Raw genomic sequence first — 24,843 nt, 5'->3', positions numbered from 1 at the left:
CTCTATCTTCATGCATGGGGGTGTAGATTGGGTAGATTCAGGTGAACTAACCCTGTTCTTCTTCCAAGAGAGGAGGTCCTCCCAAAGTGGGAGCCTGACTGAAGGACAAATGCTCAGAAGTTCTGGATACCACAATGTCCTGGTCAGGATTACTTGATACCAGTTGTTCTTGATTTTCAGAATTTGGCGCAGAAGTGAAAGCAAAGGGGAGGTGTACAGAAGTCCCTTGTTGCCCTTCAATCAGAATGCCTCTCCTTATGAGTTTTCTAGCAGAAACTTAAGCGTGTAAAACTATTGACACTTCATTTTCTCAACACTGGCAAAAGGTCTAGCCAGTGTTCTCTACATTGGTGGAAAACACTCTGTGCCACCTCAGTATGTAGACGCCACTTGTAATCTGCTAGACATCTGCTCAGTTCCTCCTCTCTAGCATTCAGGGTCCCCCACCAGATAATTGCCAACCAGAAATATGCACTGGTGCCTCTACCAACCACAGAGATGCAAATCCTCTTGGCACAGGTCCCTACCCTGCTCTGCTTGTTGTAATAACACATAGCCGTGCTGCCGTCCCTGAGAGCCTGCATCAGTCTCCCTTGATGGATGGCAGGAAGGCTTTCAGAGCCAGACAAATGGCCACCATCTCCAGAAGACCGATGTGGAGCTGGCCTTCTAGTGGGGTACAGAGTCCTCTGTTCTCTACCCCCACCCCCACATCCCCATCAAAAGGACTCTCTAGACCAGCAGTCCTTCACCACTATCAGCTCTGAGTGTTGAAGGGAGAGGGGCTTGCTGCTGGACCAATTGCCTTAGAGTACCCTCCACTGCAGATTTTGAGTCATCTCCTCCAAAACCTGGATGTCATCTGTCAGACTGCCTTTATAGTGGGCCCATTAGAACTTCACATTCCATTGCAGAGCCTGCATGAGTCAACTGGCATAGATGAGGAGAATGTAGGGGGCTTAGAGGCCAAGAATCTTCACTGCAACTTGCACCCGGTTTCAAGTTTGAGCCTGAAACATCTGGATCATGGCCCAATGTCCTGGACTTGTAGCAAATGAGGGAAAGTCCTGAACTCCAGGTTCCAGGATGGATCCCATGAATGGAAGACTCTGCAAAAGGGGTCAGGTGGGACTACGGCTTGTTGACAGATAGTGAGCCTCAACAATGTCAAGCGGTTTACAGCCATCTGGAGGTGGTCTATGACTGACAGCCCGATGCTGAGGTATGTGAATACTGATATACCCGACCCCCGAAGATGGCATGCAACCACCACTATTACTTTCATGAACACTTGTGCACATTGGTAAGCAGTGGCAGCCCGTACAAGTAAGTACGGTGGGGCGGGGCAAGGGTGGAAGACAACATACAACGTGATTGTGAAAATAAAATAAATACTTAAAACAAACCACTTACCATTCGCGCACCGCATCGCCAAGTCAGCGATGTGGCTAGCACAAGTTAAGTGGCGATACCTTGTATGTCGACTTCCACTACCTCCCCACCCCGGCGCACTGTGTTTACCTGTACGGGCTGCCGCTATTTTTAAAGCCAAAATGGAGCACATCAAACTGGAAATGCTCCTGGCCTTCCTTAAACTGCAAATAATATATGTGGGACTGCAGGATTGATATTTGCAAATAGATGGCTTTAGATGCAAGGAAACCGTCCAGTTGCCCAGGTTCAGAGCAGACAGGTTCTAGGCCAGCGTGAGCATTTTTAATTTGTCCTTCCGTAGGAAGAGGTTCAAAATAGTGCTGAGCCTTCGTCCTTCTTCAGAATGAAGAAATAGTGAGAGTAACAACCCCCTCCTCTTTTCTGAGTCCAGAATCCTATCAATGGCTCCTCTGGAGAGCAAAAGCAACACATTCTGCAACCAAATACAGAGGTTATCATCAGAAATTTGCTCTGGTCTTGGAGAATTAGTGGATGGAGAAGAAAGAGGGGTAAGGCATAGCTATTATGAACCATTTGAAAGACCCATCTATCTTACATAATGGATTGCCAACCTAGGAGTTAATATTGAATCCAAAAGCAAGGCTTTGACCACATAGCCATTAAAGTATTAGTGAGACATCATTAAAGTAAAGCAGGAGGGTTATGAAGTAGCTGGTCCAGATTGTAAGCTCTCAGAGAGGGCATTTGTTTTGGTCTCAATGGAGGGTAGCTGTAATTCTGGTGCTGTAGCTGCCCTCTGGACTACCACCGCAAACAAGGCACTCTTTCACTGGTGGCTCAAATGGAGAGACAAGCTTTGTCTCAGGTGAGGAGTCAAGTCAACTGGCACTCTGCAAATAATGCATAATGATCATCAATATAGTGAGAGAGGAGCAAGCCATCACAATCACCAACATCTTGGTATGCCCCTTGCTCTGGTATAAGATAAGAATCAGAACCAAAAAGATGATGGAGCCTCTGCATATTACTGCTACATGGCACAGGCAATGAGTTAGTGTGTCAGATCCAGCTGAGCAATCAGTTCCATGGTGGGAGATCTTGAAGGTGCGCGAATGACATTGTGACACCCTCGCACCTTCACTTTGCAGTCTGAGTGGCAAAGCGGAGCAGTTGGGGCGAAACAGCCTTGAGACTGAGACTAGGTCTGCACCTTGAGTCAGAAGGAGGACCTATGTGAAGACCACAACTACTTCTCATGTGCATGAGACCGACTTATCGCACGACTTCAGAGTTGTGGCCCAAGTGCAGACACCAAAGACGCACCTTGTGCCAGTCCCTGACCGACATCTGCTTCTTGCAGTCATTGCTTGGCTTATTAACCGGTTATTTTGGGAGGGGACATTGCACACTGGTGGAATTGTTTGGGAAGTCTTCAGAAAACCTGACAAAGTTTGTAGCGGAGTTCTGGATTTGTGTGGGAAGGTGAAGAAAAAAGGAATGACGTCAGCGTGCAGGGGGGTGTTTATATGCGGCTCTGGCTCGGGGACCGTGTGGAATCAGTGTGGAGCCAACAGAGCCACCTAGCAGCATGTGAGAGCACTGTCATAGAGAAACTTTTCTGCCTCCAGTTTAGTGCCTGGGAAGTATTCTAAGGTGAGGAATCTGTGGTTAGAAGCATCCAACAGAAACAAAGATCCTAACACAATCCCAATGAAGTGGGTCTGGTAGAGCTTGTGCTGTGATCTATAGGTGCAGTAATACCCTGAATGCTAATAAGTTTTGGGAGAGATGTACCTTTTCGGGTGGTCTTGTGGACGGTTAGAGTTTGTTGCAATTATTATATCTAAGAATAGCAGACTTACACTGCTTCAAGTGCGAGTGGCACAGGAGATAAATGACAATGCAAATGGACAAAAAGAAAATGTATATACATACACACACATACATACACACACATATACTTACGGGTCCAGTTTATACAGGTACTGTCCATCAGGAGACCGCTCTTGATGGTAGGTGAGGTTGTAGGCCAGCATGGTGCTGATGAGATCAGCAAGTTGTTGCTTCTCCTTCAGGCTGTAAAGTTGAGTGTTTATCTAGGAAACATCAGACAGCAAAAACTAGAACAATTAACAAGGTGATGAAAATGGTAAAGCAAAACATAAAATAGACTCTTGCACTCATATCTTACAAATATACTATAGGCCATAATAATAAATAGAAAAAAAGATCGGTTCAATTAGCAAATTCCATGAAATCACTGCACCTGTAACCGAAGAATAAACACTTACAACCTAAGTCACAAGTATTTATTTTCAAGGGAATTCATCAGAACAGCAGCAATAACTGAGTGGTTACATGAATGGCTGTATGCTGTTTGCCAAACTGATCACTTACTAATTATTTGTGAAAGCCGAGAGAAAAGTGAAAAGGCAGACAAGAAGGAAGGTTAAGTGGTGGTGCCAGAAAAGAGAATAGCAGCGAGTTAAGAATAGTCGAAGAAAATGCTGAGGAAGGAGAAATACAGGAGTGAAAAAGCGAGGTGAGCAAAACAAATGACAGCAACGTAGGAGGGAGAAAAGCGTATCGAGGAAACAGAAAACAGGTGAAAGAGAATGATGACAGCAAAAACCCTGGACAGGATACAAGAGACAACCCAAAAATTGGTTGCAGAACAGAAAAGAGAAGAGTGTAATACTTGAAGAAAGAGACAAACGACACACATGTAGAGATCTATGTAAATATCTGTTCTGAGAGAAGGTGATAAAACATTTATGAACAAAACTAACGAGCAGAGACTACTTGTCAGTTCGAAGAAATACAGACTGACAAGGCTGAGAAGTGAGAGTGAGTAGCAGTTTTACACCGTCTTGAAAGGCCAAGATGGCTTCGGGGTGAGCAATGAAAATGAAACTTAAAACTGCTTATACAGCAGTAGGCATTTGGGGATAGCAAGTTAGCAACACTTACACTACGCTGAGAACTATAAAGCTGCCCATTTTGTTTAAGAATCCGTGGCTTGTAACTAAACTGAGCCATTTTCTAACAATGTTTACCCTTAATGTAGTCCAGTCAAATGATATTCCTGTGCACGGATCTCACACTCGGATAAATAGGCACCTCTTTTGAAGAATACCTTTACTTGTAGAATATTCAGACCTCCAAACCAAGTAAAGAATCCCTACATTTGAGAAAATTTCACTCCAAACCCTTTTGTTTACAGCACAATGAATTTTACTTCATGCTTTTTCTTCTCGACTTAAGGATCCCAAATTATATCCATCAGTCGAGTGCTGTTTAGAGGTGATTGCCCCCCTTAAAACTGCTTGTGAAATTAAAGGTTTGTTAAACACAGAAAACAAGTGTTACAGCAGATTTAGCAACGTTAGGAACTGCTAGGTAATGTAATATGTTACTTTTCCTGATCACTATCGACTAACACTCATGTCTCACTGTGCTGAAAGAGCCCAGCACTGTTGTAATGCTGGTCCCTGCAGCGCATGGGGACCGCCAGACCTTCAGGGGACCCCCCCCCCCCCAACTCTTTAGAGGGCCCCCATTGAGCCCAGGGCCAGTGAATATCTGTGAGATATGAGAGACTCAAGGGCCCCTCAATCACTTCCTGCAGGGGGCGCCATCAAGTATATTGTACTTTTTGCCGGTTGCTGCATAGCCTCCCAAAAAGAAGCAGTGGCGAGGCCAACAGCCCAAACAGGCATTTCCTTTTGCCAATGCATAGCCTCCCAAAAAGAAGCAGTGGCGAGGCCAACAGCCCAAACAGGCATTTCCTTTTGCCAATGCTTGTTTCTATACAATGTACCATAAGGAGCCCCATTTTCCGGGTCTTCATGAGACCAAAGGATGAATTGCCTGCATGGAGGAAACGTCAATATTTTTTAGACCCAATACTGAATCCACAAGAACAATACATGAAGGCGCCATTTACAGATCATCAACTATGACTCTGTGTTGTACCAGAGTCAGCTTGGGGCCTATTTACACAGTCACTGCTTTCTGCTGATTCACTCACTTAGTCCCTGTCTGTACAGAGCACGGTCAGGACCACATTCCCTCTCGTGGAATTATTTGTTTATAGCATGATACAACACTGATACACATAAGAGCCGATAAAATACAAAGTCACCTTTTCTCAGTGTCCCCTTGAGTGTTTTCATTCATTTTTCATACTATGTTAGTAGTTTTCCTGAACTATATGACTGACATTAAAATATTACATGAGATTACCCTGTCTCTTTATGGCAAGAGATATATCTATCTATGTAGATATAGATATATATATATATATATATATATATATATATATATATATATATATATATATATATGATACAGAGTACCATACATCATCACAAACAGTAATTGCCACCAGCATGAATCTGTGGCCAGCACTAACCTCGTCTCTAGAATTAGTACAGCCTAGGCAGCACAAAGACTTGACTCGGTCACAGCACAGACACTGCACTGCCCCAGCACTGCTTTGCTGCCCCCTGCAGTGTAAAATGTTTACGTATCCATGCTTTGGTCACCAACATATTTTGCTTATTTTTGTAATTGCTTCTCAATCTTAATTCATTTTTAATGCATTTTTATACCTTACATTACCTTCTTTCTGTGCTTAGCACCATATAGCGGATTATGGTATGATTAAAAAGTTTAAGTGGGGAAAAGTAATTTAAAATAACAGGCAAATGGCGGGTTAACAAATAATCAAATGACTATGTAGCGTACCTTGGAACAACCAACGAGTAATGAGCTGGGCCACTCTAAGGGAGAAAAGTCGAGAAGGACGGATGTTCTTCTGGGGTAACCTAGTTAACAGGATGAGAATAGGGAAGAGCCACACTGATGCCCTTAAGGTGTCTAGATAGCCTTCTGAGGGAGAATTCCGTCCTAGGGCAAGAAGAGTCTAGAGCAGGCTCCTCCCAAGTCTGTCCTGGATGGCCAGATCCAGACCAGATTTTTAAGATAACAACATTTATCTAAATGGGGATATGCTCAAAATAATCTGGCATGGATCCGGCCCTCTAGGACCGACTTTGAAGATCCACGGTCTAGAGCAATGCATATGAGAAACAAAGGTCACAGCACCTCACCATTGCCATGAAAAGACAGTGCCAAGGCAGCCTCAGCTTTCTCATGCAAAACAAATCTGAAGAAATCAATGAGGTTGGTTGATGGATTCCTTATAGGGGTAATCCCCAATTGCTGACTCGCATAGGGCAAACACACGGAGGTGAGCATATTCTACCTATACATCTCAAAGCTATCCTCTTGGTACAAGCATGACCTTCCATCTCACAAGGTTACTTCAGGAAACTCATGCTGTTAACATGGAAGACGTTTTCAACAACAAACCATAAATAAAGCTCCAGTCAGTGCTGAAATGGGATTCATGAACCGCTTTTTAGCAACTCCAGGCCAACGTAATTCGCAGGGTATGTGCCCAATCTTGCATCAAGTGCTAATGAATTTTCCACATTACAATTAGCGCCTAGTCTCAAGTATTTCCCGTGAGATTATGAGCAGTTAAATGAAGAACGGGGGCTGAGTGCAGTGAACTACTTGGCCAATTCCAAATGTAAAAAAATGCAATATTATTCTCATGAATTCAACAATTCTTCCTGGAGAAATGAGACCACAGGGACAAATAGCAACATTTAATCAAGAGAATAAAAAGGTTCCATTACTGGTGTGATCACAGAGGAATGGGGGAAATGGGAAAAAAGAGGGAAGGGAGAGAAGCTGACATGAGATGCTTATGAGCAGTTTAAGAGGAGGGAAAAGTGTGAAAAGACCTGTAAAGCAGGAGAATGTGAAGGATGAGCGAGCAGAAGAGGTACAAGGAAATGCCTATATGTGGGGAGATACGGGGGGCCTGGGTACAGCCGAAAGATATTGTAAGGCGAAAAAGTGGCAAGATAAAAGGATTTCAATAAAAGTGAAGAAGGAGGTTAGACAAGGAGAATGGAGATGAGTAGGTCGAGCTAAATATTATAGAAGGGAAAAACCGAGAAGCAAAAATGCAAGCGGACAAATTGTCAGTGGTAGGATAACCGCAACATGGGAAGAGGATACAGTTTGTTTCCTTTATGGTAATTCTGTGACTCTAACGTCATAGTCTACATCAAATTACCAACTTGTGAGTATCTTCCAACTAGTGGGGTGACCGAAATTTGCATATACAGTTGTTAATACAGAGCGTTCAGTGTAATTAATAAATATCCATTTTTATGTCTCATAAGAAGCGTGTTCCAACACCCTTGTAATTAGGCAGGCTACCCCCTTTGACTCATCTATGGCTGGTCCGTCGATCAGGCAACCCCTTTTCGGAACATGCTCCAGTGCACTGAGGCGCTCGCCTTGCAACTCTCTTCCTTGTCGCTGTCTCTCTCCGGATTGTCTGTTTTACCATCATTTGTTTGTTTTGCATTTTAAGGTGTGTTTGTTTTTGCTACTGCATGTTTTGCCATTATATGCTCTGCAATTGTCTGTTTTGCCATTGCGTTTGTCATCTGTTTTTGACCCCTTCTCTCTGTCCTGCCTTATTTCCGACTAGATGCCTGTTTGGACTCTGCCTCAACATTTTTTTTCCCCACTGTGCCTCCTGTCTTTCCCTACCTGCCATTATATCCTCTTTTGCTCTCTGCCTTTTCCCTTAGCTCCCATTTAGTACTCTCAGCTATTTTCACTTCTTTCTACTGTTTATTTCACCTCTTTCTCGTTTTTCACCCTATTTCTGCTCCTTGTTGCCAAATCCTGTTCTCACTGCCCCCTTTTCCCAACCGATCCTTACCTTCTCCTCTCACTCCTTCTGCCTCTCCTGTTTCCAGCTCTTACACTTCCGGCACCCCTTATTGCGCTCCTCCCACCTCCCAGGACCTACTTAATGGGTGCCGCATCACTAAAGTGCCTGGACCGCGCCTAGCTCTAGGAAACCCTGGTTCATCTCTCACTCACCATATAGTTCCATGCACTCAACCCTGGCTGTCGCTCTCCGCACAGCTGTCACACTGCACGACACACCATCCAAGAAACTTTCTTCTGCACATACTATTGCACTCTACCACACTCACCATCACCACACAAACTACATCCAACATTGCACTCGCCCACACACACAAAATTCAGACACCCCACAGAGACCAACCACTATCCGCACACCGTGCCACGCTTGGCTGCATGCTCAACACCTGCTCAAGTCTAATCCCAAACGGTGGGAAGCCTGAGATGAGGGTCTATATGAACTAAAGAGGCATCAATGCAGTCACTAACGGTCTGATAATCAGTCTAGTGGGCCACGGAAAGCCAGACTCATGGTGGTTCAGCGGTTTCGGTCCGGCCACCACCGCACCGGTTGTCCGACCGCCCTATTACCACTTGGGTAGTCGGATCGCCATTGCACCGCCACAACGGCCAGGGATTAGAGATCCCTGGCGGTGGCCTTGAGGCGGCAATATGCTTGGAGGGACTGCCGCGTTCCCGCCCAGCATGTTACGAATTTCTTCTCCACTGCGGATTTCATGGCGGTTCATACTCCATGAAAACCGTCACGGAGAGGAAACAAAGAGGACCCTACAGTGGCCCCAGTTGTCTCAGGGCCTTGGGGTGCATGTAGTGCCCCCCCAGTAAGTAAGTAAAGGACTTTTGAAGCACACAAATGCCGAGGTGTCTTGGGGCTAGAGGAAGCAAGAAAGAGCAGAGGTTGAGAGTCAGGCAACAGTAGATAGCTGTAAGGGGAGGGCTGGAGGTGGATTGGAGTCACGTTCTGACCAATTTCCTGAACTGAGACTTGGATGGGATTAGCCTAATGTTGAGGGGAAGCTCGTTCCAGAGCTTAGATGCCATGAATGAGATACATCTGCCTCCCCATCTGATCTTGTTCACTCTAGGATCGTGGGCCAGGGCTTTATTGGCCGATCTTAACATCTGGCGGGGGCATGCCATTGGAATAGTTTGTGTTAATCATTAGGCTCACCCCCATATAGGGCTTTGTGGACCAGGCAGAGTGCTTTGAACTCAATTCTCTGTTTGACTGGGAGCCAGTGTAGAGTGCTAACGGCACCAGATATGGGACTATATTTATGAATGTTTAACAAAGTGCATGCTGCATTCTGTAAGGATTGACGTTTCGAGATCTGGCCTTTTACAATGCCTAGGTACAGGGCATTACAGCAGTCTAGGCGGGAAAGTCCTCAAGTCCATAGGTAAAAAGGGCAGGATTTCACGCAGCACCTTTAAAAGGAAATAACAAGCAGATGTGAGCTGATTGATCTGAGCTGAGAAATTGAGCTGGGCGTCACATAAGAAGCCAAGGTTTCTCACTTTGGTAGCAGGGGTTGGACAAAGTCCAGCTGTAGCTGGCCACCAAGACTGGGACCAGATATGTGGGCCATTTCCAAATTCCTTGTGTGCATGCACCGCAGTACCTGCACGGCATGGACTGCACCAGTCCATGCCGTGCTGATACTGCCTTTGACGTTACCATTGTGTGTCTATTTCATAGGCACCGCCAAAGAACCACCCACCAGTGACCGTAAAAGTCGTAACCTGGCAGGCGGTGCGCGCACACGGATTTGGCAGTTTGTGAGGAGGGCGGCGGCATTGCGGCCCCGCTCCCACACTGCTAAACTCACAATCAGTCCCTAAGACTTACGCCCACCCCATACCAAGAGCTGATGGCCTCATTAATAGGTTGGGGACAGCCAAATATCGGAATACCTTTGACCCGATATCAGGTTATTGGCAGATGGCCCTCACCCCAGGAGCCAAAGAGAGACCTGATTTGTCTACACCTAAAGATCACTTTCAATTCAAAGTGATGCCCTTTGGGTTGAAAAACGCACCCGAAACCTACCAGAAGTTGGTGAATAGATTACTTTCAGGTTTGGACACTTTCAGTGCAGCTTATCTCGGTGACATCTGTATCTGGCTCCACCTGGGAGGCTCACTTGATCTACCTCAAGGAGGTACTTCAGGCTCTGCAGTAGGCAGACCTGACTGTCAAGGAAAGCAAGTCCCTTATAGAGCAAGGCTCTGTGGTGTACTTGGGAGTTTTCATAGACAAAGGAACCCAAAGGCATATAAGAGACCTTGGGTACACATATTTGTAAAGGAACATGTGGTCCCATCCTGTGAATTCACACAAAACAATATTCTTAATAAAAAGATACATTCTAAGTAAAATAAAACAACTTTTTTTCATTTATTCAATCATATAACACACAGAAAAATAAAAGTGGGAAGCAACAAAGAAACTGAACAGCTCAGACATTTTCCTAGTGACCGTAAAAATACCGACCAGATTAGGTCACATATTATTTTGAAGTACCAATGCAATCATTTAAATCATAAAACGTTTGCAATAGTCATGGTACTGTAGGTCAACGACATTTCGATCCCACTTTATAATATCGGGATCATCATCAGGACTTAATTGTATATGCCTGAGACTAAAAAATGCCAAACAGCAGCATCAATTGAGGTACTAATATCTTACGGGGTGGCATTGGAACACTCCTTTATGCAGCAATGCACGATAACTGATCGTACAATAGGGTGGCACATGGGGAGAGGAGTTGGCCTAACGGCTAGGGCCGTCAACCTCAAATCTGGGGAACTCAGTTCGAGCCTCGGCAACGACGATGAACATCCTGCGATTCTGAGTAAATCACTTAACATCCCCATGCCTAACTAAACAAGCATTTGCAATGCAATAGGTCTCGCATTAGGAAAGTTTGAGCTATTGGTATTGTAAATGACAAATATTTTATCTATGTGTTGGTTTTGAAAATAGCGAAATGAATAGCTTTGTCATTTACAATGCCAATAGTTTTAACTTTCGCAAACGTGACACCTATAGAATTTGTAATGCAATATGTGTTGTATTTACATGACTTAGATGTATTAATATTACAAATAACAATGGCTTTTATTTTTTTTAATAATTAATACTTAATTAAAACTTATTGTAATTTATAATGGCAATCGCTTTAACTTTTGTAAATAACTTTTGGGAAGATTATGTTCAGTGTATTTTATTGTGATGAAAATCCAAGAACAGCAGTGAAATATTAACATTTTTTTGTGACATTTGTAATAAAGCTTGAAACATTGAGAGAACATATTAGAACCAGTTGTTGAATGGTTGCACAGAGTGATGCTGTGGCGTTCAGTGGTGCTGAGTGATGCTGTGGCCTTCAGTGGTGCTGAGTGATGCTGTGGCCTTCAGTGGTGCTGAGTGATGCTGTGGCCTTCAGTGGTGCTGAGTGATGCTGTGGCCTTCAGTGGTGCTGAGTGATGCTGTGGCATTCAGTGGTGCTGTGGCGTTGAGTAATGCTGTGGCGTTGAGTGATGCTGTGACGTTGAGTGATGCTGTGACGTTGAGTGGTGCTGTGGCGTTGAGTGGTGCTGTGGCGTTGAGTGGTGCTGTGGCGTTGAGTGGTGCTGTGGCGTTGAGTGGTGCTGTGGCGTTGAGTGGTGCTGTGGCGTTGAGTGGTGCTGTGGCGTTGAGTGGTGCTGTGGCGTTGAGTGGTGCTGTGGCATTGAGTGGTGCTGCGGCGTTGAGTGGTGCTGCGGCGTTGAGTGGTGCTGCGGCGTTGAGTGGTGCTGCGGCGTTGAGTGGTGCTGCGGCGTTGAGTGGTGCTGTGGCGTTGAGTGGTGCTGTGGCGTTGAGTGGTGCTGTGGCGTTGAGTGGTGCTGTGGCGCTGAGTGGTGCTGTGGCGTTGAGTGGTGCTGTGGCGTTGAGTGGTGCTGTGGTGTTGAGTGGTGCTGTGGCGTTGAGTGGTGCTGTGGCGTTGAGTGGTGCTGTTGTGTTGAGTGGTGCTGTGGTGTTGAGTGGTGCTGTGGTGTTGAGTGGTGCTGTGGTGTTGAGTGGTGCTGTGGTGTTGAGTGGTGCTGTGGTGTTGAGTGGTGCTGTGGTGTTGAGTGGTGGAACCATTTATCAAAGATCACAGGGAGAGGTGGAAACTAAAGATCAAGAGACTCGGACAAATGGGTGGCTACAAGTAGAGGAAGCAGGGAAAAACAACTGAAAGCGGAGAGCAGGAAAGATGAAAGTAACCTATACAGGCACATCAAAGGCAGCAAGGCCGGACGAGGGCAGTGGCTGTGCTGACTGCTAGCTTTGTCCTGACATGCCCTGCGGCAAATACAGAACACAAGTCCGACTCCAGGCATGGCACAGCCCACTGGAATGATACACAGGGTCTTGTGACAGTTTCCATGGCTCTATACCGCCCGAGGTAGTACTTCCACACTGCTGCTACTCGATTCTGCATTCTCTCACTCTCCCCATGCCCACCATGGCCTGAAAGTGATGACCCAATGAGGGAATGACTACTTCTGGCCGGGCTGGCCACAGGAGTCAGGGTGCTGAGGTTAGAATGTCCTACGGGCTAGAACAGCACCTGCCCCCCCCAGCCTCAGTTTGACAGCATGGCAAGGGAGCGCCAATGATACTGGCGACGTATCACAGTGGTGTGGCAGGGACTGGGTAAGATAGTAAGTCTCTTACCTTGAGACACTGGCCCTTCCCCCAATGCCCGCCTTCCCAATCCGACCCTGTATGGTGTCCATTGATTGCACGTTAAAAAAGCATATGTTGTACTGATTCTAACAGTTCCTATCACAAGAAAACCTTTGCTGGCACTTCTGTTCCAGAGCCAAGCTTTCTGCGCTTTCACTTGCCTCACACGCAGCACTTGTTTGACATAATGATACATGTGCTGCAGGTGTGTCACGGTGCGCTCCACCAGTCTCCTCTACCACCTGAAAAAACACGGCCCATCAGCTGAAAAGACTCAGTGCCCCACGGAATTTGCCGCTGGCCTGCAGAGATCTGTGTTTAAACTGAAAATTACACTTTTCAAATCCACCTTTCATCCTTCCAAGAGAGGTGAAATGAGTACCACCCACCGGACAACCGCATCATCTGCTACTCACAGCGCATTAAAACTACGAGCATTTGCAAATAGCTCTATATTGTATACACATACTAAATTGTGTAACGTTCGTGTTATCGTTAGCTGTGACTCATAATCATTATTCTATGTTTTTATTATCCTTGCTAGTCGTGTTATCAAAGTTTCATTTTATCGCCTTGCTGTACCTATTTCAGTTTCTGTATACGGCCTTTCCTAAGACTCAAATACAATATTTGTTTTTTACAAAGAGCTATGAGTAAGTATAGTTTACAGTAGAGACCCTTCTTTATTTGGGTACTCTGCCACTTTTAAACAAGCACTGACTGACAGGCTAGCGGTGACGTAGCTCGTCCGGAGCGCGGCACCTTGGAGGCAGAGGGAGCCCAGAAGAAAGCAGGGATTCCAGGAGTGATGGGGTTTCCGGGAGAGAGCAGGCAAGGCATAACGGTGCGAGGAAGGTTCTTCAACTTACAGAACATCCCGTAGCAGCGCAGCGAGACAAGAGCCTGGGGAGGGGGGGAGTGGGGGGTATGTGCGCGTGTGTGGGTGTAGCTGTGTGTGTGCGCGTGTGTAGCTGTGCGTCTGTATATGTGGGGCTGTGTGTCTGTGTGCGTGCGTCCTGATGCATTGTGCCTGCGTGTATGTGTGTGTGTGCGCATGCGCGAGTGTGGCTGTGTGTGCGCGCGATTGAGAGAGGCGAGAGACTGACTTACTGTGGATGTGAGACAGGAGATGTGCACGGCGCCGGGCTGGGCGTGCGCGCCCACGAGGTGAAATCGCAGAGGGCTTGCGCGTGCACATCCCCTGTCTCACATTCCCGGCAACTCGGCAACAATAGATGCTTCACTGTGCAGTGCTTTGCACTGCTAACACAGCTCGATCTAAAAATGAATGTGTTCTCATGTAATGCAACTGGTGCTATGTAAAGTGCTCTGATACCCGATACCTTCGGTTCAAGTTCGCACTATATAAAACTCAGTAAAATAAAAAATAAAAATAAACATCAAGGAGGTCAAAAGGCATAAAGAGGGATAATACAAATGTCTGTAAGTCAAGATTTAAAGGAAAGCAGCAACACCTTCTAATGCGGGCCGAGGACGTAATTCCTGTAGCAAACTGAACGCTCCTGAAATGGTGGAGATCCACGTTACGTATAACCATGGTGAGGCATGGGACGTGGTTACGGCGCGTGCGGAATGGCTGCCTTGTGAGGGAGCTCCGCGCGCCGGAACCTTCTACTGGACAATTACCATCCTGTATTCTGCTGGGCGCCGTAAATAAACCTGTCTGGGAGCTTCGTGGGGGCAGAGGCCTGCAATGAGGGGACCTAGATGATAGCAGCTCCGCGCTTTCACCCCGTAATTTGAAGACCGTAGGATCCCAGAGCAAGCTACAAAATGGTGGCGAGGTGCTGAGAGGTCGGAACGCTCCCCGGGACTTTCGGAGCAGTTGCTGTGTTGGGCTGACGCCGGGGCGCGTGGAGCGCTTGTTATAACGAGGCTTGTCTGGAGGCTGGTTCTCTGTGGCTGGATCAGGACTCGAGGAGGCGAGACAGGCTGGTCGGCGTGATGGGCCTTGCCTGCTGAGGATCGTCACGTTACTCTGCTGGCGGTTCCCAGCCGGCGCTGCTCGGCGTGAGATCACAGGCCAGCCACTTCAACAGGAGTCAGCTGCGTGGAAGGCTGTCCAGCTTTGCTGTTCCGAGGCAACAGGGGCGATGACACGGAGCGGTGCACCTCCCGGTTGGTGCTGGCCAGGTGAGTGGGGCGCTGGTGCGGCCGGGCTCGCTGGGCTGGGCGGTGCGAGTCTGGTGGGGTGCTCTGCACTCCTTTAGGTGGCGGTACCCTGCAGGACTTGTGCGGCGGGGCCTTGGGGGGCTGTGGTCGAGGCGGCGCTGCCCGCTTTGCCGGACTAGGTGCTGGGCTGCTTGCGGGGCTTAAGGGGTGCTTCCTGTTGGCTGCCCTGTCACGCCATCGGGCCGGATTCGGTCACGACCGGGGGGGGGGGGGGCTGGCGCTGCGGGGGGGCCTTGAGGCGGCTGTGAGTGGTGGCAGGGCCTAAGTTGGGCTGCTGGTGTCTACCCCTAAGGTGTTCTTTGGTGAGCTGGCAGTGAAGTCCTTCCCTGAGGCGCGACACGCAGGCCTTTTACTGGGAGCGTCGGCCTTCTTCAGGCGATTTACAATGTATGGTGTGGCAGACGACCCACGGGCTGTGCAAAGGTGCTGTGAAAGGCTGCTAGTCAGTGGGTGCTGGGCTGGCAAACTGCACGCTATCTGACTGCCTATTGGAGATATCGCAACATTACTCTGCGTGGTGTGCCATCATGGGCAAATCGGAGCCTAAGCAGGCGAAGTTGACCTTTGAGAACAAGCGGCAGACGCGTGCAGGAGAGGGTGCGGGCGAGCAGAGCGACTCTCGTGGCGCCTCGACTATGCCTGATGATGCTGAAGATGACACCAGGACGATACTCCTCGAGCTGCGCGCGGGGATGAAATCTATTGACAGCAAAATAGACCTTCTCCTGAGGCACAGCCGGGAGCGCTAAATTTTAATCATTGAATCTTTGTTTGTTCGTTTTAAAAAATTACTTGTTGTACAATCTGCTCTGCCACCCAGTCTCTTACCTGACTGCTTCAGGGAGACCACGATCGTTTTTCCATTTACCCAACGCCCTAATCATCGACGTCAGCGCCAGCAGCCTGTGAGCCGGTCTTTGGCCACGCCCACTCGATTGCGGCCACGCCCCCTTGACCTACATAAACAGAGCGGCGTCTGAGCTCTGGTTAGAACCTTCTCCTGAGGCACAGCCGGGAGCGCTAAATTTTAATCATTGAATCTTTGTTTGTTCGTTTTTAAAAATTACTTGTTGTACAATCTGCTCTGCCACCCAGTCTCTTACCTGACTGCTTCAGGGAGACCACGATCGTTTTTCCATTTACCCAACGCCCTAATCATCGGCGTCAGCGCCAGCAGCCTGTGAGCCGGTCTTTGGCCACGCCCACTCGCTTGCGGCCACGCCCCCTTGACCTACATAAACATGTGCGCCCCACGTCCGCGCAGCGGACGGGCGCAGCGGGCGCGCCGTCAGCGCGTCGAAGGCGCGTCAAAGGCAAGCCCGTCTGGGCCCGTCCGGGCCCAGACGGACCCAGGCCCAGAAACGCTGTCGGATATCCCCCATGAGCGCATGGTGTACACTGGAGATATGCTCCGCGCACTCCAACCGGAAAAAATCTTGGCCTGTCACCACACGCACACCGAAGGTAAACCTTTCTACAATTGTACGCGCTGCACCCCGACTCCCATTAGTTCCGCAAAACCCGGACTTAAGATTGGACTTCTTAATTGTCGCTCCCTCTCAAAACATGCACTTGAAACAAATTTGCTAATTCAGGACCATGACTTTGATCTGCTCTTTCTCACGGAAACGTGGCTATCAGATAGTGCTGATTCGGACATTGTCATAGCTCTGCCCTCAGGGTACCTCTGTCAAGCCCTACACAGACCCAAAGGGAGGGGAGGGGGGATAGCTATAATTTTTAAGGAGCAACTTACTTGTAGAACTTCTAACGCCCAGATCGAGGACTGCGAAAGCTGCCAATTCTCCATTCAATCCTCCCCAGCTCACTCCCTGTCAGGGCTACTGATCTACCGCCCTCCGGGCACCCCTGGGAAATTTCTTAACGCTTTCACTGAATCAGTCGCACAACTAGCATCGTCCGCCGACAATTTCCTCATCCTAGGCGACCTGAACTTACACTTTAAAGATCCTATGGATCGGATAGCCGCTGACCTTCTTCAAGACCTGTTGTCACTCAATATCCGACTGGTAAACAATGAGCCCACCCATGAGAAGGGTCACTTACTGGATCCCGTCCTCACTAATGCGACAACCATCACCACTAAGCCTCCCCTGATCCTCCCATGGACGGACCACTTTCTCGTCCCTATCTCCTGGGAAACGCCCACCACCAACTCTCAAATTACTAAAATTCAGGTCACTGACAGACGGTGGCATAAACTCGTACCCGGGGAATGGGCCGCCGCTTTGGCAGAGTCCACTCCTGAGCTCTCCATCGATCCTGCCACAGCCGATAAGCAGTTTAATGAATGGATCACCTCTTCTCTTGATTCACTCATCCCTAAAACTTCCTCTTTCAAACATCCCAAAAGAGTAGCCTCGGCTCCATGGTACACTCCAGAGCTTAAAGCCCTGCGCCAAGAATGCAAGAGAACGGAACGCTCGTGGAGGAAAGACAAATCGGAAATAAACAAAGATATTTATTCTACCTCTCTCTTAAATTACAAAATCGCCATCCGAAAAACCAAAAGCGCGTTTTTCCAGGAAAGAATAGAGAAAGCAGTATGCTCCAGCAAGGAATCCTATGCCATCTTAAAAGACCTCCTGAAAACCCCAGTACCCGGACCAAGACATTCCACGGACCCCATAGCTGATCAGACAAAATACCAACAATTGGCTGATTTCTTTCATGGAAAAATCCAAATAATTCTCGATTCAATTCCCCCCCCGTGATTCCGGGCGAGGAAAATGATCCCCCGTACCCCCCGACACCCTGCTGTCTTTCCTCTTGGGGTCAAGTTACGACCGAAGTGGGAAATACGTTAATATTCATAAAAAGCGGCTCTCCCAGGGATCCCGCCCCGCTTCGAATTCTTAAGGAGGTAGCTCCCACGATCACCCCCCCCCCGTGACTCATCTGATCAACACCTCACTCCAACAGGGAGTTGTACCCCCGAGCTGGAAGGCGGCGGTCGTGAAAGCTCTGCTAAAGAAACCCTCCCTCGACCCCGAAAACCTGGCCAACTATAGGCCCATCTCCTTACTCCCAGGAATCAGCAAGATTGCTGAAAAACTGGTTAATAAAAAACTTTCCCAGTTCCTGGAAGTCAATAACATACTAAAAAGTTCCCAGACGGGCTTTCGTCCAGGGCAGGGCACGGACATCGCCCTCCTGGCAGCGGTTGAGGAGGCCAGAACGCTATTGGACGGAGGAGGATCAGTGGCAGTGATCCTCCTCGACCTAAGTGCGGCCTTCGATACCGTCAACCACCAACTTCTCATCAAAAGACTCAAGGGAGCCGGTGTGGAGGGCTCTGCTCTAGCCTGGCTCGCATCCTTCCTGGCTCAACGGACCTATCAGATCTGGGAGAACAACGCCCGCTCCTCCGAAATTCCCCTCCAATGTGGTGTGCCTCAGGGCTCCTCCCTGAGCCCCACATTATTTAATATCTATATGTCCACATTGGAGGAGGTCATCATCCCATTCGGAGTGAGCGTCGTCAGTTACGCTGACGACACCCAACTAGTGGTATCACTATCCCACCCCAGACAACAACCAGCAGACCTATTTAATTGCCTGGTGCAGGTCCATCGCTGGATGAACACCTCAGCCCTGAAATTAAATGGGTCAAAAACGGAGGTCCTGCTTCTCGGCCCAAAAGGATTCACACTTTCCCCGAACATCTGGCCAGCCTGTCTGGGCCCTCTCCCCGAACCTAAAGAGGAAGTAAAGAGTCTGGGAGTGTGGCTTGACACCGACCTCTCGTTCACCGTGCAGGCAAAGAAAGTGGCCGGGACTTGTTTCGGACTCTTGAAATCGTTGAGGAAAGTCCTGCCCCTCCTGCCCACCAACTCCCAAAAGTTGCTAATTCAAGGCCTAATAATCTCGAGGCTTGACTATAGCAATGTGATATACCTGGGCGCCCCCGAGGCGACTCTGAATAAACTTCAGAGAATTCAGAACATCGCGGCCCGGTTTCTCACAAATACCCCTGTCAGAGCCTCGGCCAAACCGGCCCTAAAACTCCTCCACTGGCTCCCCATAAGAGAGCGGGTCAAATTTAAGGCCCTATGTCTAGCTCACAAACTACGACAAAATCAAGGCCCCCCTGTCCTTAAGAAACTTGTCACACCCTACAAATCTTTAAGATCCCTCCGCTCTGACACAGAAAACCTCATTGTTATCCTCAGATTCAAGAAAGCCCGATTAGGAGGAAGATGTTTCTCAGTCCATACCGCACGACTTTGGAACTCACTCCCCCGAGTCCTGCGACTTGAATCACAATATCTCCGCTTCAGGAAACAGCTCAAAACCCACCTCTTTCCTCAGTGAATCACCTTCGGCCTTTACCTTGTTCGTCAGTGTCTCTTCCCCGTCCTTTTCCTTTCCCCCTCCTCCTCCCTTGCCCCACGGAACTTAGGAGATAGGATCTTTTAGCGCTGGGATACCCCCGGGTGACTATGCGCTCTACAAAAATAAATAATAATAATAATAATAATAATAATAGACGCTCTGGGGACTGGCCTGGACGTCGTAAGAAAGAAAGAAAGAAGATAAACATGATCATCGCTTGGACGTGCTTGAGAAGCGGGTGTCTGATGGCCATGACACGCAGGATGGAACCCGCACTCAGCTCTTACAAATGGAAAAAATACTCGAGGTGATTAGCGCAAAGAACGAGGATTTAGAAGCGCGCTTCAGGCGCAATAATGTACGAATTATTGGCCTTTCAGAAACCACGCCCATAGCTAAGATGGAACCTTTTATTGATGGCATGCTACGTGAACTATTTGGGCCTTCTCTGTCAAATATGATGATCGTGGAGAGGGCTCACAAATCGTTGGGGCCTAGGCCCAAGCCGGGCGCGCCGCCACGCCCGATCATTGCACGTTTGCTTAACTATGCGGACAGACTCTATCTTGAGGGAGGCGAGAGCGAAGGAACCAGTGGTTTACAAAGGGGACAAGTTATCCTTTTTCCCTGACTACACTCCGGCAGTACACTCGGCTCGTCGAGAGTTCGTTCCGGTTAAAAAACTGTTGAGGGAGGCGGCAGTGCCCTACGCTATGTTCTATCCAGCGAAGCTGAAGATCACCACGAGGAGCAATCTCACTTCTTCACGGATGCGAAATCTGCATTGAAGTTCACGAAACATATCTGCAAGGCAAAAACGCGGCGGCAGCGATCAGATGATGAGCAGACGGTGTCCGGACTGGATGACGCCGACTAAAAGACAGTATATTAGCATTGCCATTTATGGTCCTCTTTCTGGACTGATGTGCCTTATTGGTCTGGGCTGTGTAGAGATGCTTCGCGCAGCGCGGCATGGCAGAACTGGGGGTGGGCGGAGATGTTTGCTGTCCTTGCTGCTTCCTCGGGTGTCCCGGATGTGGTTGTGCACTGTTATTCAAGTTGTTTTCTGAATTTGTCCTAGCAGTTGTGATATAGAAATAGTTCCGGCGGCCGCACCTTGGTGCGTGTATACGCCGCTGTGCCTCTTGCCCAAGAGGGTATTACCCCTATGGTTGTAGTAATGTGGGAGGAGGGGGGCATGTGGTCTCGACCTGATTGGGAGGTTGGAGTGGGTGGGGGGTGGAGGGCGGTGGGGTTTGTGAATTTTTTGTGTGAGGTATGTTTTCTCAGCCTTGAATTCGGTCACTTGTGCGAAGTGTGATGCATGCTTATTACAGTGCTTGTGTCATTGTATAGTCGCTTATATGTTCTCCCTCTGGGCTCTATAAGACAAACTGTTCACGTTGGGATTATGTCAAGCTAATGGTGGATAAGTGCGGGATGCTGACTTGGAATGTCCGCGGTCTCAACTCTCCCAAAAAGGTGTGGAAGGTGTTAGCATATTTAAATAGGCACAAGGTACAAATAGCATTGTTACAGGAGACGCACCTGGCTCCGCTAGCGGCATGTGGGGCACTGGGCAGGTTTTCATCTTGCTGCGTCATACTCTTCCTATGCGAGGGGTGTGTTGATATTAGTGAAGAAGGGTGTTGATTTTCAAGTGTTACACACGTATACAGATGATGAGGGACGGTGTGCGGGAAGCTGCGTGGCATGTTAGTCACCGTTATAAATATATATGGACCAATTGTGGATGACCCGGCATGTGTGGACCGGATTTGTGGGCGACTGAGGGAATGGCCGGCTGCTCCTGGGCGGCAAGAGGGTATGCATGCGACACCTATGCATGGGAGTTGGTCTAGACTGGACTATTGGCTGATTGGTGATGAGCTAATGGAGTGGGTCTCTGAGGTGGCGCCACTTGCAAGAACGCTGTCGGATCATAACCCGGTGAAGCTGATACTGAGGAATCCAACTGGAGTGCGTCGTCCTTTCACGTGGCGGTTGCGTTCTGAGGCGCTCCTCGATCCTGTGTATGAGAAGACCGTACGTGAGGCTAAAGTTCAATACTTTGCGTTGAATGCTGGTACTGTTGATCGGGCTGCAACGCTATGGGAGGCTTTCAACGTCACCATTAGAGGGGTGTGTATTGGCACTGCAGTAGGCATACTTCGAGATATACGAACGCAGCTTCAGAGAATTGAAACCGAGCTGCGCGATCTAGAGCGCGGTTATGCTAGCCGTCCTGAGTTGCCCAAACTGGCTCGGATACAAGAACTGATAGCGGAATATGATTTGCAGGCGGAGGCAGAGATTAAGTATGTCTCTCGCAGGCATGAGGCTAGACGGTACGGAGAAGCAGGTAGGCCAGGTCGGACGCTGGCGTTCAAGATTAGAGATCGTATTGTGCAGCAGCGGGTGGATAGGATAGTGGATGATGCAGGAGCTGTGCATTATACTCCTGAGGCTATCACGGAGCAGTTTCGAGAGTTCTACGCGGACTTATATAGAACGCGAGGGTCACTACCGGTGGAGGAGTTTGACGCGTATTTGGACGATATTGCGTGTCCCTGGCTGTCTGATGCGCAGCGTAAGTACCTGTGTCTTCCCATTGATGAGCAGGACATTAAATTAGCAATTGCGGCGCTGCCTAATGGTAAGGCGCCAGGCCCCGATGGGCTCTCTGTAGAATTTTATAAAAAGTATGTGGATCTGCTTGCGCCGTATCTATTGGAAGTGTATGCGGAAGGCACTAATTATCACATTGCTTAAAAAGGACAAACCGCCGGAGCGGTGTGACTCGTATCGTCCACTCTCACTAATTAACATAGATGCCAAGATATTGGCAAAGATCCTAGCCACTAAATTGCAGCCGTTGCTGCAAGGACTGATCTTACCTGATCCGTCGGGTTTCGTGCCTGAGCGATCTACCTCGCGTAATCTTCGCACGCTCTTCTCCATGTTCCATGTACTGGAACCTACTCTAGAAGCTGCTGCAGTACTGTTAGACGCTGCCAAAGCGTTCGACTCTGTGGAGTGGCGGTACATGCATCTAGTCCTACGGCGTATGGGGTTCCCTGAACTATTTCTCCAATGGATAACGGTGCTTTACACGGCACAGTCGGCGAGAGTGCGGGTCGGCGGTCTGACATCTGAACCGTTATGTATCGAGAGGGGAACTCGTCAGGGCTGCCCCCTCTCGCCCATGTTATTTGCGATCATTTTGGAGCTGCTAGCCTGCGTTATCCGTCAGCGTCATAGGGAAACCGCATTGAACTTTAATTACAGGCCAGTGTCCATATCACTGTACGCTGATGACATGGTTTTATTTGTGCGCGAGCCATCTAGATTTCTGATGCAATTGATACGAGTGTGTGTGAGGTTCGGACGCATTTCTGGTCTACATATAAACTGGGAGAAGTTGTTCATAATCCCGATAACGGCTGGAACGGCACGGCCAGATCTGGAATTCCCGCTGGTGTGGTCGGCAGACCCTGTTAAATATCTGGGCGTGTGGGTACTTTGTGACCCAGTGGTTGTGGTTCGGGAGAATTACGGCAGGGCATGCTCGAAATTGGAAGCCACAGTTGATTCCTGGTTGTCGCTACCGCTGTCGCTGGCGGACTGCATCGCTCTTGTTAAAATGGTTGTGCTGCCCAGGTTTCTTTATCTGTTCGCTAACTTGCCAATAGTGCTTAACATGGCCTTCTTTAGAACCCTCCGGAGCCATTTGCTCCGGCTGGTGTGGGGGGGGCAGGGCCGCGAGAGTACAGTGGTCGATCCTCACCAGGGGATATGAGCAGGGCGGATTCGCGGCGCCAGACTTCTATGCGTATTATCTGATTGCCCAGGCTCAACATCTTTATTATTGGTATAGGCCACATGCCTTCACACCGCATGTCGCGGTGGAAGAGGGAGATGCGGCTCCCGTCCCTCTGCACAGTGTGGTCACTCACCACTCGCGAGGCACCCCGAGGACAGAGATCAACACGGTAGATGCCACGGTTTCGGCTTGGCAGCGGATAGGAAAGTTGGCGCAGAAGTTGCCGTTGTACGTACCGGATATGCGTCTTGAACATCATGCGAATCTGTCGGTCACGCACGAGGCCCCGTCTTTGAGGGTGTTGAGAGAGGCAGGTATCTCTCATATGAGGGATGTCTATCCCAACGGCACGTTTGTCACGCAGGAGGACTTGGGTCACATTACGAATCAGTCGCTTCTCTTCCGGTTTGCGATTCATCGGCTGTGGCATGCAGCCCTGGAGCATTACACCACTTTCCCGGTAGAGCCTCCCGAACTCTTATCTTTACAATTTGTTCTAACCATACCCAATAGTAAGAGACTGGTATCTAAATTATATAGAGGAAACGGTGTCTGGAGTGTATAAGAGTTTGGCCACGTGGAATACATGTCTGTCTGTGGATATTTCTGAGGCCAACTGGAAGCACATTTGCGGTCTAACCGGGAAACTCTGTATGAACGATAATCTTAAGATTATCCATTTCAAGTACATACATCAGGTGTATTATACCCCGGTACGATTGTTTAGGTATGGACTGCGTGAGACGGCGTGCTGTGACAGATGCGGACAGGATGATGCAAACTTTATGCATTTAGCGTGGAATTGTCGGACGGTGGCTGCTTTTTGGGTCAAGGTGGTGAATTGCCTGCGTGAGATGGTAGCTGCAGACCTTCCTTGTACACCGCTGGTGTGCCTTTTTTGTTGTGTGCCGCATGTGAGAGGGGTGAGTGGCGTTTTTGGGCGGCTGGCGCTGCTGATGGCTGCGAGACGTGTGGAGATCACATGGGGGAGAGGGCGTCGACCTGCCCTCAAGGCGTGGCTGGCTGATCTGGTATATTGCCGCGATAATCTTCACGTCTATGCGGAAGAACTGCCCCTTACATCGAGACCAAGGGTAATTTGGGAGCCTTTAAGATTAGATTTGCTTGGTCACTCTGAGTAGGGCGTTGGGTGGCGCCAGAGCTCGTGGGGGGGGGGGGGGGGGAGCGATATGTAGCGTAAGTGGCTGAGGAGATCTTTCAATGGGAACGACACGACTGTTAGTAGAATTTCAGGCTGACGGTTTGCACTGTGACTATGATATGTACGATACCGCTATTCTGTGCTTGAGACTGTATTTCTTTTTTTTGCTTTTTACATAATTTTTCGTTCTGCTTTAGGGTTTCCTTTGCATTTTCTTTTGAACTATGTCTGGGTTTTTGTTTGTTTGCCTGGTATTACGCATGAGAATTACATTGCACTTTTAGAAGAGACTTTCGGCTTTACGTGATTGTAATTGTGGATGCCTTCTAGATGTATTATGTATATGTTTTATTTATGATGCAGATGTAG

The 24,843-nt window shown here is 48.5% G+C and overlaps 1 protein-coding gene across 1 annotated transcript in view; it reads right to left on the bottom strand.

Moving 5' to 3' along the window:
• Positions 1–24,843, bottom strand: part of CHTF18 (chromosome transmission fidelity factor 18) — a 428,817-nt gene that overhangs the window by 163,287 nt on the left and 240,687 nt on the right. The window contains exon 18 of the mRNA XM_078664893.1: positions 3,361–3,491. Within this exon, the coding sequence (XP_078521019.1) occupies positions 3,361–3,491 (131 nt within the window). The remainder of the gene's footprint in view (positions 1–3,360; positions 3,492–24,843) is intronic.

This window comes from Lissotriton helveticus, chromosome 10, assembly GCF_964261635.1.
Source record: "Lissotriton helveticus chromosome 10, aLisHel1.1, whole genome shotgun sequence".
NCBI lineage: Eukaryota > Metazoa > Chordata > Amphibia > Caudata > Salamandridae > Lissotriton > Lissotriton helveticus.
The sequence above is the reverse complement of the archived record's forward strand: the minus strand, read 5'-3'. Positions and strand labels throughout refer to the sequence as shown.